This window comes from Rhineura floridana, chromosome 18, assembly GCF_030035675.1.
Source record: "Rhineura floridana isolate rRhiFlo1 chromosome 18, rRhiFlo1.hap2, whole genome shotgun sequence".
Taxonomy (NCBI): domain Eukaryota; kingdom Metazoa; phylum Chordata; class Lepidosauria; order Squamata; family Rhineuridae; genus Rhineura; species Rhineura floridana.
The window spans coordinates 28140307-28158855 of NC_084497.1; the positions used below are offsets into that span (position 1 = coordinate 28140307).

General features: G+C 48.8%; 1 protein-coding gene across 9 annotated transcripts; it reads left to right on the forward strand.

The window, feature by feature from the left end:
• Positions 1-404: 404 nt before the first annotated feature.
• On the forward strand, positions 405-18151 carry LOC133372896 (uncharacterized). 9 transcript variants are annotated; one of them, XR_009759576.1, is made up of 16 exons: positions 405-692; positions 1179-1325; positions 4090-5801; positions 6151-6194; positions 6702-6921; positions 7586-7755; positions 8857-8954; positions 10168-10354; positions 10962-11143; positions 11932-12103; positions 13084-13297; positions 13853-14034; positions 15532-15667; positions 16890-17000; positions 17545-17772; positions 18090-18151. XR_009759576.1 is itself a non-coding variant. In XM_061602033.1 (15 exons), exons 1-15 carry the CDS (start codon positions 494-496, stop codon positions 17602-17604), a joined length of 3834 nt encoding a protein of 1277 aa, XP_061458017.1. In that variant the 5' UTR covers positions 405-493; the 3' UTR covers positions 17605-17872. The 9 variants fall into 9 exon arrangements, 8 of the variants coding, with proteins under 8 accessions (XP_061458017.1, XP_061458018.1, XP_061458020.1 ...); XM_061602033.1 differs by lacking the exon at positions 18090-18151 and having other exon boundaries at positions 17545-17872; XM_061602034.1 differs by lacking the exon at positions 18090-18151 and having other exon boundaries at positions 11935-12103; positions 17545-17872.
• Positions 18152-18549: the final 398 nt, after the last annotated feature.

Consider the following 18549-nt stretch of genomic DNA (forward strand, 5'->3'; position numbering starts at 1 on the left):
CAGCAGCGGAGTCCACCTACAAAGGACCTTTTGATACACGTTCATTTTTTTTTTTTAAGCGGCGGTCATTATACATTGAAAGCACATTACTTCCCTTAAACCTGGGAACTGTAGTTTGCACCTCACTGAGCGACCATTCCCAGACGCATTAACAAACCACAGTTTCTGGGGGTGGGGGGAAGTCATGTGCTTCAAATGCTTGGTGTGTAGCTATGACTTGTGGCGTTTGTGGGTGAAGCCTATATTGTGTTTTTTGAAACTGGGGGTCGGGTCAGCAGTCTTCAGGAGTGGGATGCGGGTGCAGCTTAGCTGAAATTCCCACCATGCATTTTGGGAGCGGGGGGGGGGGGAGCTCTGCTTGAGAGTGGTAGCGCTGCTGCCAGTCAAAATGCACAACTCAAGCGTATGGTAGGTGCCTTGCCGCAGCCGCTTCGACCCTCGCGGGATCCCTGCCGGGGCCCCGTTGGAAGCTTTGGCGGCTCCGCGGCGCGGGATGGTCGATGCCCCCCTTGGCTTCCCCCCGCTGCGTTTCCGTCGGTTTGAAGGCAGGCGCGGGGAGTCTTTAGCTGAGGGGTGTGCAACGGAAAGCGGCTTTTCTACTCGACCCATCTTTGGACCCCTCTCCCCTGCCCTTTTGGCACAATTTTTCCTTCAACGCGTTTCCAGCTTGTCTCTCTTTAGCAGCGACGGAGGTAAGACGTTTCTCCCCTCCCCTCCCGGCAAGACTCTGCCTAAACCCCTCCCACCCTCCTCAGTACAGCCAGGAATTGGGAGGGGGGTGTTAAACGGTAAGGGGGCGTTTTCTCTGACTGCTGCGCAATAGCGCAGTGGCAAATTCAGAAGTGCAGGGACCCTCCGTGATAGTCACAGCCACGCTCCCCTTTTCTGCTGTAAGTTGAGAAAGAGATCCTTGTTAATGCCTTCTCCCGCAACAACAAACACCTCTATGAGCCAACCAGCACGAAAGGGGAGTGTTAGCCACTGAAGAGAGTCTTCTCAGGGCCCGACTCACCTCTTTTCACTCTGATTGCCTCCAATCAGCAGGAAAGGACAAGGAAGCGTGTTACAAGACTCTTTGCAGTGGCTAACACACTCCCTAGCTCATACCGGCTTTTGTGCTCCTTGTTGCCATCTCTGTGCCCTGCCTTTGTTTACCTTCTCTTGCTTTGATCTTCCAGTGGTTGGTGCATGGCATTGCCCGGGTCGCTGGGTCGGCCTTTCCAAATATTCTCGTTATTGCACAGGTGTGGACTACCTGAACAGGATGCCGAGAGGCAGGAAGAAAGAAAATATCCCGCCTCTTTTAAGCCGCTACGCGACATCAGGTAAGGTCCGTGGATGTGAAAGTCCCTCCAGGCCCAGGGTGGGGAACCTTGGGCCCTGGGACCAAAGGCAGCCCTCCTGCCCCACTCTCCGGCCCTTGGGACTGTTCCCCAGACCACCACCCCATTATCCTTGCTTTGCAACCTCCTGGAGTTGTTTATTTTTTGTCTAGCTGGAATGCGCCCTTGCACTCTAATCATGCCTCCTGCTTGCTTGAGGATAGAGAGGGGTGTGTTGAGTTTGTGTAGAAACGAGCCTGCTCTACAAAGGGAAAAATTTACATTTCTAAATGTATGAAGAAATATTACTTGAAATAAGAACCAGGCATCTATATGTTATTTGTCTTTCTGTGTCTTGGGGTGGGATGAGACGTATAATTACGAGATGTGTTGAGGAGTGTGGCGTAGTGGTTAGTGTGCTGGACTATGACCTGGGAGACCAAGGTTCGAATCCCCACACAGCCATGAAGCTCACTGGGTGACCTTGGGCCAGTCGCTGCCTCCCAGCCTCAGACGGAGGTGATGGTAAACCACCTCTGAATACCGCTTGCCGTGAAAACCCTATTCATAGGGTCGCCATAAGTAGGAATTGACTTGAAGGCAGTCCATTTCATTTTTCATTGTTTTAGAATTAGAAACGTGGGCACGTAACTTTAAGAACTTGTGCCAGAGCTTGCTTTTCCCTCCTCCTCCCTCTTTCCTCTTGTGTCATATCTTTTTAAGATGGAAAAGCCTGAGGGCAGGAACCAAGCTGTTCTGGGAGCATTTTTTTTTTTTTTTGCTAAAGAGGCAGAGTATAAATGCCTTAAATTATATACATTTGTTACTGAGTGATAATAAATGAGGAACTGGGTAAAATAATTCAACAACAATAATAATGCTAGTAATAGTAACAGTAGTAATATAAATGGGTAGGGCATCACCTTGTTGTTCCGTTGCTGGATCAAAGTGTCTCTCCTTCTCTCTCCGCCCTCCCCGGACATCTGGAGTCACAATGGCTAAGTGGCCTCTTTAATCGTGGGCATTAAGCTGTTTACTCAGTTGGTTTGCAGGCTCCACTTCGGATTTGGTGCATTAAGAGTGTGTGGGCTTGTTTGCCAAGCAGAGCCCAGCGCAAGCGGGGGGGGGGGTTATCCCTCAACGTCAGAGAAGTGAACACAAAGGGGCATCTATGTTTGCCCCCAAACTTTCTGGACAGAGCCGGCGGGATGTCCCACCGTGATCGGGGTGAGTAAGGCCCTCGAGCGGAAAAGAGGCGGTGTACCTTGGGAGGCGGGTCAGAAAGCTGGCTGGTAGCTGAGCTCAGGGGCTGGCCCAAGGCGATTAATGAGTCCTTTCAGTTGGGAGGTAGGCACCCTGGATTCAGTTTCGTTTCCTTGCAAAGGGGACCATGACACAAGTGGCACCTGCAACAAAAAGCTGCAGTGTGTCTTCTCGTCGTAGCCAACATTCAAAATTCCATGGCTACTGAGTATGTTTACTTCTTAATGGGGAGGGTTTTTTGGGGGGGGGCTACCTCTTAGGTAGTGGTTTATTTATTTATTTTGTATTTCTGCAAACGTTGGGGTTGGGAACAGGAAGCTGCCTTATACTGAGGCAGACCACTGGTCCATCTAGCTCAGTATTGTCTACACTGACTGGCAGCCGCTCTCGAAGGATTTCAGGCCAGGTTCTGTCTCAGCCCTACCTGGAGATGCCATTGGGGATTGAACCTGGGACCTTCTGCATGCAAGGCAGATGCTCTGCCCCTGAGATATGGCCCTTCCCAAACCGTTCATCCATCTGGCTCAGTATTGCTCACACAGGCTGGGGATGCCGGGGATCAAACCTGGGGCCTTCTGCTTGTAGAGCAGCGACTCTGCGGCTGAGTTATGGCCTCCGCCCCCCCAAGCACGCCAATTTTCTTTCTCATTAGCCTCATTTTGGCTCCATTTCAGTTGACGTTCAGCACCTGCGTTTGCTGTTAGAGGGAATGACAGACCGTAGTTGAAAATCCTTTCATTGTGGCTGCTTGTGAACAGAGCTTGTAAGAAGAGACCATTGGAGCTTTTCTAGGGATTGGTTGTGTATCCCTTGCTAATCCAGGGACGGATTGTTCTAGGACAGAGCCAGTCCTCCTGTGTAGCGTCTTACCTGAAATCCAGAGTTTGCACTGGGTGAAGAAGTCCAAACCACACATAATTTTGCAAGTCTCTGTCATGAGGACCATAGCTCAGTGGCGGAACACCTGCCTTGCATGCAGAAGGCCTTAGGTTCAGTTCCCAGCATCTCCAGGTTGGACTGTGAGCTGCTGCCAGTCAGTGTAGACAGTACTGAGCTTGAGGGACCAACGGCATGACTCCCAATAAGGCACCTTCCTGTGTCGTCGCCCTCCCTCTCTTACTTGCCTTTTTAATAAACTTAATCATTCCCCAATTGTTGCATCATTTTACTGGGAAGGGGCAGTACTCAGATGTAGATCAGTTTTTGATGCATTCTTCTACTCAAATTACCTACTTCAGACATCATTGTGTATCCATACTGCTTATTTTTCCCATTAGCTTTGCTTTTGTGACACCACGGAATATTCAGAGACATCCTAACTGGTGAGAGGGAAAGTTCTGCCATGGGGCCAGTGTTAAATATTAGCTGCGGGGGGGGGATGGAAATGCTTTTGAGACACGTGCTGAATCCTACTGTGAATGGCTTTATGTTCCCTCCCCCACCCTCTGCAGAGCAAAGAAAGGTTCAGGAAAATATTAACCTTAATCTGTATCTATCTATCTAGCTATTGGGTCAAACCGTGGAGAAGTGACTGCCCAGGGCAGGCAACGGGATGCATCTACCAGAAACCGAAGCAATGACCCACAGCTACACAGAATGGTTCAGACCAATCTTGCTTGCCCTTATTGGCCTTTCCGGGATGCCACCAGTGACTCTTTGTCCCAACAGCAAAGCAACCTCGTCTCTGAGCTGCAGAGGGGCAGATCGGGACGCCCGGGGCTAATCAGCAACACCTGTCCTCCTCCTGCTGTACACCACTCACACCGCTCATGCTCAGGCCATCTGGGTTTGAAGGGCAACCCTCCGAGCAACTTCTCAAGCAGAAGATGTGATGTCCCCCGTGCTTGCAATGCCATTTCCAAGAACAGAATGGGGAACAAAGACCAGTATGGGTTAAAACAGCCGCTGGGTCATTTTTCTGCATCGAGAAGCAGCTGTGGGCATTTCAGGGCCCACGGAGGTTCCTTCTCTGCAGCCAATTTGTCTGGGATGACATCTCCTGGTTCCCTTCACCACAGTTGTCATTCTACGAGCTCAAACAGAAGTCATGACTCTTTTCCCCCTGGGCCGGCCCTTACCTTGGACCATCTGAGCTCCTCCCCCTTCGTTGAGAGTCCTCCATCCTCCACAGCACTCAAGACCCTCTTACAATCTTCCCAAATGTCCGCCAACCAGCACAGGTCCATCCAACGGCTTAAGCAAGAAGCTGCCTTGATGGGAGCTTTGGGTTCCTTTCCTTGGGAGTCCAAGTCTCCTTCTCTCCCTTCTCCTTTACGCTTCCATCCTCAGGCCTCCACTTCTGCTGTGCTAAGCATCATGGGGCAGCTTGCCGCGGAAGAGAGCCACGACAAGCAGGCTGGCGTGAAATGGCGGACCTCCTTTGCTAGGGATTGGGGCTTGACTTCCACAGTGGGTGCGCTGGGTGATGGTAAAGCCATCCCTGTTGTCTACAGGTGCAGAAACACTGGATTGTGTATGTACCCAACGGAGGCCTCAGACCAGTGTTGGCAAGCGGGTTTCTGTGGCAGTGCTGGTTTGACTTCATTGGCGCTTCGGGGTGAAGATGGTTATTCCAACACTTCTGTTGGCTACCTTGAATGTTGCTCAGGAGGAAAGGGTACCTGTGGCTGTCCCAAAACCCTCTGCCATCAAAGGACGATTGATCCGGAAGAACATTCCTCTGGAGTGTTCTGTCGCTCCGAGTTGAGGTTCGAGAATCATCCATTGGGTCTTCTATCCTTTGATGGTTTGGCGGTCTCCCTAGAGACGTTGTGTGCCGAGACTGAGGTGGACATGGGGTTGTCTGTGTACGACACCAAAAAGGAAGTGCACACAATACGTTCTCCTGGAGGACTGGAGGTCGTTGCTACACACCAGTTTGGTAATGGCTCCAAATCTCTGGAATCTCGAGGTGAACCTGAGGATGATAGTGGGTCCCCATTAATCACAAACTCAGAAGATGAATACACCCTGTGTTTGCCACGTCAGAAGCCCAGCCCCTTTGGTGTTCAAGAACATTTTCAGGCTGTCAATAGGATAGGCATGGCCGTTGTCGGGGGAAGTACCAGCGACTCCCCAGATTCCATGTCCAACAACTATTGGCCTGGTGTGAAAAATGATCAGGGAGAGGAGCTTTCTGTGGAAGAGACCAAGAAGTGGACTGTGCTGCCATGCCGTAAGGAGAGCGACAGTGGGGTGAACTGTATGCAAAAGAAGGTGAGCTCAATCTGTTTGTAACAGGAGTTTGAATTTTATTTATTTATTTATGTATTATTTGAGTTACATCCCACCCTTCCTCCCAGTAGGAGCCCAGGGCGGCAAGAATTTGGGACCATGCAAGTTAATTGGAAGCAAAACTAGTTGTGTAAAATAAGTGAGGCAGAATCCAGCTTTTCTCAGCTTTTCCCGGCCCAGTTCTGGTTACCATGGCGCAGAATATAGAATCTTGTGGATGCAGAATGTCCCAAGCCTTGGGTGGCCCCAGAGATTCCGCAAGACGAGGGGTGGGCTTGTTTAACATCAGACGGGAGTGGTCTTGTCTTGATTTTTCTGTCTTTACTTTCAGGGCCCGGCAAGAGATGACAGGCTGATGGACAGGAGTGATGACAGGTGATGTTATTACCTGTCAAATGTTTTTAGATGTCCTAAATGCTTTGAAATGTTTCTACTGTAGTTGGTTTTTAAATTGTTTTGAAATGTTTTAATGTTTTTATCTTATTTTAAGCTGTGCTGTTTTAATTGTTTGATGTTTTCCACCCTGGGCTCCTTTCAGAGGAAAGGATGGGTGAAAGTCTAATAAAAATAAATAAATAACAGGATGATTTTTTAATACTAGCATTTGGTTTTTAAAAAAGCTATAAGTGGTAAATCATCATCAGTTTATTGCAGGCAACCAAATACAGGTTTTAGCCAGATAAAATACTAATATACAGAGACAGCTATAAGTGGTAAATGTGAATGCCAGTTTTGAAGAGGCTTTCCATCCTGCTTTTCCTTTAGAATTATGGTCTGTTCTCTTAAATGGATTAATCAGCTAAAGCTCATCAGTTAATCAACTTAAATTCATGTGATTAGTTCAACTGCTAGCCCTCCTTTCTGTTTCCCCCCCCCTTCCAGGTCTTTGCCCCAGAGGAGTGACCCCCTGGTGGAGAAGTGTTTCATGGCCTGGCGTGACCACATCTCCAGGAAGACAGCTGCTGCATGGGCGTTGTACGAGCATCAGCTGTTGCGAAAGGGGCTTTGTGCCTTGCAGTGGGCAGTGCAGTTGAGGGAGGTCCAAGCAGGCGTCGCTGAGAGGAACCACACATTGGTGGTGCTGGCTGCCAGCTTCCGTAGGGTAAGGAAGCCTTGAGGATGTTAAGAGAGATGACTGTGGTCAGGAAGGTGCCAGTTTATGAGTTTAGCGACTGCTCAGTGGGGGAACACACACTCTCCTATTGAAAAATAATAATAATCTGGAGAGATGCTGCCAGTCAGAGCTGGTGATAATGAACTCAATGGGGCCAATGGCCTGACACCCTGTAGAAAGTAGGTTCTTGTGGGGCAAGGCCAAAGTAAGTGATCTGAAACAGAGGTGGGGAACCTTTTTCTCAGCCAAAGGGCTGCATTTGCTTCTGGGCAACCTTCCAGGGGCCGCAAAGGTAAATTTTACCTTTTGCACAGTAGGCTAGTTTCTGCATATGCTTGCACACCCTCCTCTGTTCAGACATCATCAGAGTGCAAGAATATATAATCCAGCCAGGCAAGAGCACTCACGGAGTGTGCGAAGCAAGACCAGTGAGGGGCGTGGCCTGGAAGAGAGTTCCAAGGGCCAGGCAGAGAGGCCTGGAGGGTCTCATTCAGCCCCCAAGCCTGAGGCTCCCCCCTTAATCTAAAAAGAGCCATCCTGGACTCGAATCTGAGTGACGTAGGTTCATTTTTTAGAGATCTTTTACCGAAGGGTGCCACTTGGCGTCCAAAAATTTCTGGAGAGTCATAAATGAAGCCTTATCCTTTGTCAGTGGCAGGACGTTGCAGCGAGGCAGTGGAAGGCGCAAGCTTCACGGCAACAGGAGGCGGTGACCCACAGCGAAGGTCTGCTGGCACCCCCAGGTGGAGAGAGAGTCCGGAACTCCCCCATTTCATGCCAGCTCTCTGCAGAACACCTGGAAAATGCCGCTCAGTATAGCAGGTGCGCAAAGGCAAGACGGGAATGCCGCTTTAGCTTGCTTGGGGTATATATCGTTAAAATCATCACAGCAGCCCTGCGAGGTAGGCTAGGCTGTGAAAGCCAATCCAAGGCCCGCCCAGTGAAATCTGTAGCCAGTATGCAGGGATTGGCAACAAAACAGTATGTGATCTGGAGGATTGTTTCAATTGCATTAAAGGCTACTAAATGCAAGGGAACAATTTTGGATTCCATTTCTGTAAATTGTCCTGGGGAGCTATGAAGGCGCGAGAGCGGTAAATGTACCCTGTCATAATCTCCTAATGTCACCCCCATTCTTTCTTTAGTAATGTTGATTTGCTTTATAAGCAAAGGCCTGTTTATTTTAAAGAGCCGCATATATTTTATGTATTAATTTGAATTGTGACCACTGCACTTTTAATGAGAGTCTGGCTATTTTGTTTCATTCCGTTATAGTTGTTGTAAGTTGCTTGGACAACAAATGGCTAAAAAATCTAAATGTTTTTATTATTGTTATTATTTCTGTTCTGTTCTTCATTGAGCTTTGTAGGTGCATCTTGGATAGTCTATTCATACGGTTTTCTTGGTATTCCTGATCTCTATCTATGAATGTGAAAGTTGGATAGTGAAAAAAGCGGATGAGAAAAATCAACTCATTTGACATTGTGTTGGAGAGCTTTGCGCACACTATGGACTGCGAAAAAGACAAATAATTGGGTGTTAGAACAAATTAAACCAGAACTATCTCTAGAAGCTAACATGATGAAACTGAGGTTATCATACTTTGGACACATAATGAGAAGACACGATTCACTAGAAAAGACAAAAATGCTGGGAAAAACAGCAGGGAGTAGAAAAAGAGGAAGGCCAAACAAGAGATGGATTGATTCCATCAAGGAAGCCACAGGCCTGAACTTACAAGATCTGAACAGGGCGGTTCACGACAGATGCTCTTGGAGGTCACTGATTCATAGGGTTGCCATAAGTCGTGATCGACTTGAAGGCACATGACAAGGTGCATCTTGATTTGCCCAGTCTGCAACTCCGGCCACTGCACCACCCTGCCTCTGTAGGATAAGCAGAACCATTTTGGCTTTCTTTCAGGGCAGAGGGACTCCTGTGGGTTCAGCTGCATCGCAGGCAGGGAGCGAACAAACTCTGCAGGAAGACAGCAGCGGTGCGGGATGTGAGGCGGCTGGCTGGTAAGGCGCTCGTTCCACAGCAGCTGTTTATCTTGGTTCACGGCAACTGGAGCCTTGTCACGAAGCTGGACGTCCATTAGTTCTAGTGTCATCCACTTTCCCCACCCCGTGCATGCTTTTACGGACCTCTGTCATGTTTACTTTTCCTTGCCATTTTTTCTGAAACGGATTTTTTCCCCCTGAAACTACACTCAAGTCGTTCTGAAACTAGAAAGCTTTTCAAAGGCAGGAAAGATAAGGAGGAAACTATCGGGAAGGAGAAACCGTGCAGGTCGCCCACTTGTGGTATGTAGGACATTATATGGAGAGAGAGCAATGCTGGGACCTGGTAGGGCCACCCGGGGAAGCCGAATGAAGATTCAGGACAGACAAAAGCAAGGATTTCTTCACGCAGCGCAGACTTCGTTTGTCGGATTTGCTCCTGCACGAGGAAGCAATAGCCCCCAATTTGGAAAGCTTTAAAAGACAGATGCACGGAGGAGGAGACGGCTATGGATGGCTACTAACCCCGATGCTCACATTTTGCCTCCACGGTCGGAGGCTGGATGCTTTTGAGTACCACTTGCTGCAAACTGCAGGAGGAGAGAGGGGCTGTTTTGCTCAGGACCCCCTTGGGGGTTTCCCGTTAGGGCATCTGGTTGGCTGCTGTGCAAACAGGATGCTGGACTCAATGGGCCTTTTGCCCAGTCCAGCAGCAAAGCTCTTTTTATGTTCAGAAGGCCCCATTTTCAATCCCTGGCATCTCTAGATCTGGCTGAGAATGCCCTCCGTTTTAAACCCTGGAGAGCTGCTGCCAGTCAGTGTAGACAGTACTGAGTTAGATGACCAATGGTCTGACTCAGCAACTTCTTACATTTCTATTTAAATCGGCCCTTTGTTCAAAAACCACGAGGACTAGGGCCTTATTTTTAGGGGAAGGATAATAGCTTGGTAGTAGAGCGTCTGTTCTGCATGCAGAAGGTCCCAGGTTCAGTCCCAAACACCTCTAGGTAGGGCTGGGAAAGACCCGTCTTGAAACCCCGGGAAGAGCAAGATGCAGAACTAAATGGGCTTTTGGCCTGGTCCAGCTACAGGCTGCTTCTTGTGATCTTGCGTGTTCTTAATGCACATGGAGTATTTGCCTGCCTGCCTGTTGAGCTTAGAAAAATCTGTCCCCCTTGGCTCTGCTCTCTCCTCATTTCTGTTGTGTTTCCCTCTTTCCCTTGCACTGCAGCAGCTTTCAGACTGTGGCACCTTCAGAAGGAGCATCTGGATAAAGAGGAGATCCGTGCCCAAGACGCCCACACCCTCCTGGAGAAAAAGAGGCTGGAGAAGGCATTTGGAACGTGGCGTTCCTGCTACAGGGCAAACCAACGGATTCTGCCCCTGGCTGCTCTAGTGCAGAGAGGGCTGATGAGCCGGTGAGCAAAGCCTAATAATTGTTATCATTGTGTTCACGCTTCTTGATCATTCACAATATATATTCATTACTTCTTCGCAACAACCTTCCAAGGTCGGTTTGTGTTAGCATTTTGTGATGCGATGCTAGTCTGCAGTCTTCACGATGACTTTGGAAGGTAGGTGAGTATTAGTATCCTACGATGTTGCTCTGCAATCTTCACAACAACCTTGCAAGGTAGGTCAGTATTAGCATTGTACGATGCTCTTCTGCAACCTTCACAGCAACCTTGCAAGATAGGTCAGTATTAGCACTGTATGATCTTGTCCTGCTTGTGAGCTTCCCATGGGGGTATCTGGTTGTCCACTCTGAGAACAGGAGGCTGGACTAGATGGCCACCCTTTGACCCAGTTTCAGGGAGGGCTTTTTCCTTCCTGCCCTGCCTGTGGGCTTCCTGGAGCCATCTGATTGGCTGTTGTGAGAACAGGAGGCTGGACAGATTCCTGCATTGAGCAGGGGGTTGGACTTGATGGCCTTATAGGCCCCCTCCAACTCTACCATTCTATGAGCCTTTGGCCTATTCAGCAGCCGGGCTTTTCCAACGTTCTTACCTTCCTTGTCTCCCAAAGGTGCTTCAAGGCTTGGAAGTGCAGCGCCAGTCGGGAGGCACTGAGGAGGTACAGCCTGGAATGCCTGCGAGTTGCATCGTTGAGCGTGCACTTCCGGCAATGGGCCCTGATGGTCCAGGTCAGGGAAAAGGCCAGGGAGACTCTGCTAGAGCTGTGGACCTTGAAGCGGAGGAGAGCCCACGGTGAGAACATAGGAGGCAGAGCACTGGTCCATCTGGCTTAGTACTGCCTGCACTGACTGGCAGCAGCTCTTCAGGGTTTCAGACAGGGGACATTCCCAACCATACCTGGAGATGCCAACGTCTGGACCCAAGACCTTGTGTACGAAGCAGGTGCCCTACGAATGAACTACAGCCTTCCCCCTAGAAATAAAATAAGATTCTAGTTCTTATGGTTCTGAGTAAAGGGCTGATTTTGATAGGGTCATAGGAAGCCGCCTTCTACCAAGACAGACCCTTTCTTCTTCTGGCTGAGTATTGCTTGCACTGACTGGCAGCAGGCTTTCCAAGGTTTCAAGCAGGGGACATTCCCAGCCCTACCTGGAGATGCCGGGGATTGAACCTGGGACCTTCTGCATGCAAGGCAGGCGCTCTTCCACTGAGCTACAGCCTTCCCTAAAAATAAAATAAGATTCTAGCCCTCATGGTTCTGAAAAAATGATTTAAATAGGGGCCTAAGAAGCTGCCTTATACTGAGTGAGACCATCTAGCTCAGTGTTGTCTACACTGACTGGCAGTGGCTCTCCAGCTCTTCAAGCAGTACTCTTTTTTTTAACTCTGGAGATGCCAGGGACTGAACTGGGACCTTTTCCTCTACTACTGAGCTGTGGTCCTTCCTTCAGCCTTTCTGGAAGGTTGAAGATTTTTTTTAAAATCTGGGTCTTTTTAAAAAAAAAAAATCTAACTGCTTGTTTTTCCCTTACCCTCCCCCCCTCTCCCTCCCCTACCTCTCTCTCTCTCACCTATAAAAGTAGTAAAGTTAGGTTTGGCTGCAAACGTTCCTGCAGAAAAGCTGGGCTTGAACGTAGCAAGGTGGTCTCAGAAGAATGGAACCAGCACTCTGGAGAGCCTCTGTAACACCTTAACGTTGCAGCAGGCGTTCTGGACTTGGAAGGCAAGGTGGCAGGAATCTCAGCAAGCTACGTAAGTGCTCAGACGCTGGCCTAAAAGCAAAGAACTTGGTAATGTTGGGTGCCAAAGTTTCTATGTCCAAATCACAGTTTACATCATTTTTTTGAAAACAAAATATTATTTTAAAAAGCAAACTTCTAGCCCTCATGGAAGGAAAGATATGTTTGAGAGTGTGGAATTCTAGACGCCAGAGAAAGATGCCTGAATCACATTTTTCATTGTTCGGTGGTATCCAGATAAGTAGGACCTGCAATGAAAAATTCCAGGGTGGAATACTTCTGTTCACTCTTCAGCCAGCCATGCCCTCCACGACAATACTCCATTCCTTTTCCTCTCTTCCCTTACGCCCCGTCAGTATTCCATGACTACTGAGTACACTCCATCATCCTTTGGCTATTCTTGTGATTCTTTGGCACCACCACTCTTAGGGGTTATTTCCCTGTAACTTTGGGTTCCTCCTATCGTGCGGACACCTCCGTCTTGTCTCGGGTGGTCACATTTGGCTACATAATTAACGGCACTCCCCCTCTGAACTTTGCAAATAGAGGGAGAGATATGACATCACCAGTGCGGACGCCGCTTTATGGAGTGCGACAGCACAGTTGGTGCAAAAGAAGTGAAGCAAAGCAGGAAATTTGGGGGGAGGGGGGCAAATCAAGCAAAGGAAATAATGCACCTAATTTGCAGAATTTCATACAGGCTGCAGAATTCTGATTGCCTGAGTGCAGAATTTTATTTTGCTCTTTTTTTGTGTACACCTAGCCCTGCCTAGAATCCCCCCCTCCTTCCACCTACTAGCTCTTCATAACAGGGAAAATTCGAGCTTGCAATCCTATCTCTTGCCCTGTGAAAGGGTGGAACCCTGCGCAATCATGTGATTTCTTTTCCTGGCGGTGTCTTTCAGCGCTAACTCTCTGCTGAGAGATTGGTGTTTTTACTTCTATAGAATTGAGTTATCTTTCTCTGAACGCTCACAGCCTGTTTCACTTCAGTGCTTTCCAGCGAGTCTTGGAGCGACAGCAACTGAGGGAGGCTCTGGGGCGCTGGTGCTGGAAGACTTTCTGCCTGCATCCCCTAGGACTCAGCCCCAGGGACCTCACTGAGGATCCTCTCCTTACGTCGCTGGATTTGGAGGAGTCCTCTCTGTCCTCTGGTTTCCACAGCAGCATGCCTGCCCCACCCGTCTCCAGAGGTTCACTGGAGAAAGTGAGCACACCTTGCCACCCTGTCATTGCATTGGAATGTTTATTACATTAGTTATTTACTGATATATTTTAATTAATAGTTTATTTTACAATGACTTTAAAATGTTATAATATTGATAATATTGGACTGTTGTATTATATTTTGAAACGATTTAGTCATTTATTATTACGGCAGTGATGCATCGATTTGCATTTTCGTTCTGCCATGATGTGACTTGAGCATATTTATATGGAAAAGCGGCATACGAGTTTAAATTATACCCAGTGCTAGCCCAACTCAGACTCTGATGAAGTTAATGGGTGTGACTAATTTAGGTTCATGCATTTCCGCGGGTCTATTCTGAGTAAAATATAGTTGGCTACAACCATATTTAACTAACTTTTACTTGGGGTAGACCCACTGAAATTAATTAACTTAAGTTACTCATGGATGTTAATTTCAGTCAGTCTACTCTAAGTAAAAGTTAGTTGAATACAACCAATAAACTTAAATAAACAAAGCGTCATTTAGAAGCACAGAAAATTGACCCTTGTGTTCTTTGATTCCTGGGGGTAGGAAGGCAGCCCCGGGGACGGTAGTCAGGCCAGCATCTCTTCATCGGTGACAATTGAAGACTGCAGGCTCTTTCCCCATCATGACTCCCCATCTCCCAGCTGTGCTCCCAGAGGCCCGAAGGATCTTGCTGATGCAGCCATAGATTTCCACATCCAAGTTCCTATGGATCGTTGCTACATGGGGTGAGTTGGTTTGTGCTTTCAGTTCAGTGATTCATTCTGTGTTTTTGGCCTCATAGCAAAGAGTTGCTGGGTTTTGGTTGATAAATTGTGAACAAGAAATGAAAGAACCCCACATGCGTGTGCAGACTGAGACATTGTTCTGGCTGTGAGATTGGTGGGTTTGAGTTTCTGTCTTGGGTTCCCAAGCCACCCGTGACAGGAACAGAGCTCTCCAACCTTGGGTGTCCAGATGTTGCTGGACCACAACTCTCATCATCTCTGGCCATTGGCTAGGCTGGCAGTGGACGATGGGAGTTGTAGTCCAACAACATCTGGGGACCCAAGGTTGGGGAACACTGGCTTAGAGGACATCGGGCCTGTTCAGATTCCACTTGGTTGCAAAACCAGTGCAGGGATAGACAAAGCTCCCTTAAACTGAGTCGGCCCTAACTTAGTATTGGCAACGGCTCTCAACCTATAGATGCCAAAGCAAGTCGCTGGGCCCACAGCAGCATCTGGACACAGCAGGACAGATAACCAGGCATGGCTGCACCCAGGGGACCAGGCCTGAAATGACCCCAGCTGTGGTCAACCCGAGATGGCTTTGGTAAGGCCACAGTCAGTCAAGTCTGTGATGTACAAAGAGACAGAGGAAAGAGACAGCCTTGCATTTAAAATCTTGCCTGGTCGCTAAAGGCGATCAGGAATTTCTGTGCAGGCGAGTGAGTGGGACGGGGGAAGAGAAATAGATCTTGCTTCTCCGTCTCCCCAGTTGGCTTCTGTACTAGCTGCCAAAGGAGCTGCTGTTCCTCCACAACTAGCAGCGAAATGATGGCAGAGTGGGGGATGACTCGCCCCCTTACTCCACTTGGTAGAAGCCTAGTGGGGAAAATCCTTTCTAAGATGCTAGTAGCTTATATTTACCATGCTGGCTGCAGCAGGGAAAAGGGTAGCTCAGTGGCAGAGCAACTGCTTTGCATGCAAAAGGTCTCAGGTTCAGTCCCCGGCCTTTCTAGATATGGCTGGGAAAGACTCCTGCGTGATAACCGCGGAGACCTGCAGCCAGTCAGTGTTGGCAGTACTGAGCCAGATGACTGAAAAGGCAGCTCCCTATGTTGCCATTTAAAATCAGCCCTTTAATTCAGAACTATGAGGACTAGAATCTTGCTTTATTTTTGAGGACAGCTAGAGCCTGCTTTGCATGGCAGAGCATCGGCTTTGCAGGCAGGAGGTCCCGGGTTCAATTCCTGGCCTCTCCAGATAGGGCCGGGAAAGACCCCCATCTGAAGCCCTTCAGAGCTGCTGCCAGTCAGTGCAGACTATGATAGGCTAGATGGGCCATAGACCTGACTTGATATATAAGGCAATGGCACATGGCGATGCAAGCTAGAGGGTGGGAGTGGAAACGGAGGCTTATTTACAAAGCTCGATTAATGTAGAAATTAATTCTGGTGCAAGAAGACGCAGCTTTGAGCCTCATGCCAATCCAGCTGTTTGCCTCTTTGGGTGCGGTTCCAGGAGGAAGTATCTGAGGTTGTGGAGATACCATGTCGTCCTGCGCCACTTCCAGGGTGAGAGGGAGAAGCGACACCTGGCCAGGGCATGGCTGGTTTGGAAGGATAGCTGCAGGACGGAGCTGGCGCTGCAAGCTTTGGTGAGCGTGTACGAGACACTCGGGGTGGTGAATAGCCAGCCCTGCCCATTGTTTAACCTTCAGTCTGTTCCTGAGAATTGATCTGTAGTAAATGAACCTTAGTTTCAAAAACCTGCCAGTTAAGCTTCTAGTCCATATGAGCTGTGTGATGAGAACCTTGAAAACTCATGGGGTGGCGTAGTGGTCACAATTGACTGAGTTGTCCCTCCGCCCAGGCAAAATCTCTGTTCTGCCCTAAACAGTTGAACCACACAAAGTCCAACTCAAAAGTCGACCCATTAAAATTAATGGACCTCAGCTAGCCATGTCTATGAGTCTGAGAAGGGCGAGCATTAGACACAACTCATTCTTTCCAGCTCTCCATATGTAAAATGGGAATAAATAACGCTGGCTCCGCTTTGTCGCTGACGAAATCTGCTGGGATGATGTATGCAGGGGCTCCCAACCTTTTCCCCTACGGACTGCTTGAAAATTGCTGATGGCCTTGGCGGTCAGAGTGATCTTTGTGCCTGTTGTAGCAATCGTAATGACCCGTGCTAGATGCTGCATGGTTTTTAGTTGCATTTGCATTGCTGCTTTTATTTCTTGCATTGTATTTTATTGTATGGCAATTTGCAGGCCACAAAATCCCAATTGTAATGCAATAAAATACAATATATAAGAAATAGAGTTTAAAACCCATATGAATATTTCATGCGGACAGGCCGTGGACTGCCTGAATGGAGCTCACGGGCCACAGTTTGGGAACCCCTGATGCATGGAATGTGCTTGGATTACTTCTTATTTTTAGCATGCTGTGGAGAGTAATGATTGCTTTCAGACAGCCTGTTTATTGAGCAGTCATCCTTGCAGGGTCGTTGTACACCTACTGCCTTTTGATTTATTTGCAGGGGAGGTTATGGATAACCGTTTTTTCCCCAGCCCAAAAATTGTTTCGGTTTTCCAAAAACCCAGGGGGAATTTGCTGTTCCCCAAGTCCGCATTCCCTTTGGGGGAACTGGCCAGTGGTGGGCACAACCAGAGGCAGACGTAAGCTGAGCAATGAATGTTACCTTTTGTACGTTGGGGTAGCTTCTAGGCACACTTGCACACCCCTCAAGAGCACTCACGGATGGTGCAGAGCAGGCCTGCGCTTTGAGTCCCGAGGGCCACATCCAGCCCTCACCCCTGCCGTAAGTCTTGATGGTGCCTGCTTAAAGTGTTGCTATTCCCTTCCCCACAGGCGAGGCAGGGGCTGGCACAGCGGAGCTGGCAGATCTGGAGGCGGCGCTGCCTGCAGAGCTGGGTGGCTGAGCGTTTCCTGGAGGCTGAAGAGAGACAGCTACTTGAACAGGTATGGGTTAGCGATTTCCGAAACTGGCCGGTGGGTAAGGTAAGGGGGCCCACAGTGCGGTGGGGCGGAAATTAAATAAGCAAAGGGTCCCTCCCATGCGCCTAAAGCCCTTTCTGTTGGAAGAGGTTGCCTGCTGTCTCTCTGCGTGGTTCACAGCGTTGGCCTGGCCTCCTCCCAGATTGCACCCTGCATGGGGTGTGGCTAATGCCATCCTGGACTCTGCCACTGGAGCATTCAATTGCTCCCAAAGCAATTGCCTCTGTGGGCTATCTGTTGCATCTCTGTAGCGAGTTGCTGTTCTGGGCCAGACTCCTTTCGTTCGGTGACTTGGACAGAAACACAAAGCAAGCTGTTTTTCAGTTGGGGGAGATGGGACACAGGTATAATGGCAACTACCTCATACGCCTTTAGGCCAACGTTTGCCAACCTCGTGCCCTCCATTTCTTTTGGACAACAACTCCCATGAGTGGGCTCCGCCAAACTCTGCTAGGGAGGGGAGTCCTTGATGTACCTGCTATTTGTGACTCTATCCTCCTCTCTTCAGGCCTTTGGAAGGTGGCGGCAGCTGACAGCCTCCTGTGCAGAGAGCAAAGCAAACTTCTAGGCTAGAACACTTTAAAAAAAATCTCCAGGGCAGCAGATGAGGCTGCATGCATGCAAGACGGAAGAGCAGCTTCCCGGTAAAATCTCACCAGCAACCCACCGCAGCTGAACCTTCTTCTCCAGGCCTGCCTACCAGATTACCACCTTGAAAAGCTTTCAGCCTTCATACGTGAGTCATGTGCTTCTCATCACAAGTCTCGCTGTCGCTCTCCCTCTGGTGGAATAACCACTGGTCAAAGTTTTATTGCTCAATAAAAACACGAGCAGCCTCACGGTCTTTTTTCTTGTGCACAGGAGAGTGCAGCAGTTTGGGGAGGTTTGGTTTGGTGCAGTTTGGGGAGGTTTGGTTTGGTGTGGTGCGGTTTGGTGTGGTTTTGTTCCAGCTGGAAAGTCCCAGCAATCTACTCGCTCCTCATTTTAACATCCATCTGCTCTTCATTAAATGCTCTGCTAAGCAGCTGCCCTCTTTCCTTTTCTGCTGATTAGGCCGATGATAAAGAAGCCTGCTGGGAACAGCTGAGGACCCCCCCTCCCCTCCCCGAAAGCTGCTCTCTCCCCCTCCCTCAGGGGATGTCTTACCCGAGCACTTCCACTCTCCTTAGCTCCTGCTGTAATCGATCGAGTTGGGATTAACCTGTCTCATCAGTCGTTTCCTCCTGTACTCTAAAGGGTGGGACTGAGGAGAAAAAAAGAAGATAGACTTCTACTTGCTCTAAATCAGGGCCAGGAACGGTTGTAGGCACTGTGAATTCCAACAAGATTTGCAGTCCTGAAAAAAAGACCAGCTTGAAGAAGCGGTTGAGAATGCTGGGATTCGACTAGAAATATTTAATATCAGCAACATGTATTCTGAGCTCGCTGAGACTTTTGGCTTTCAATTTAAGGATTAAAAGCAAAACTTTCATCAGTTCCAGCCAGCAATATTTAGGGATCTTGGGAGATGAGT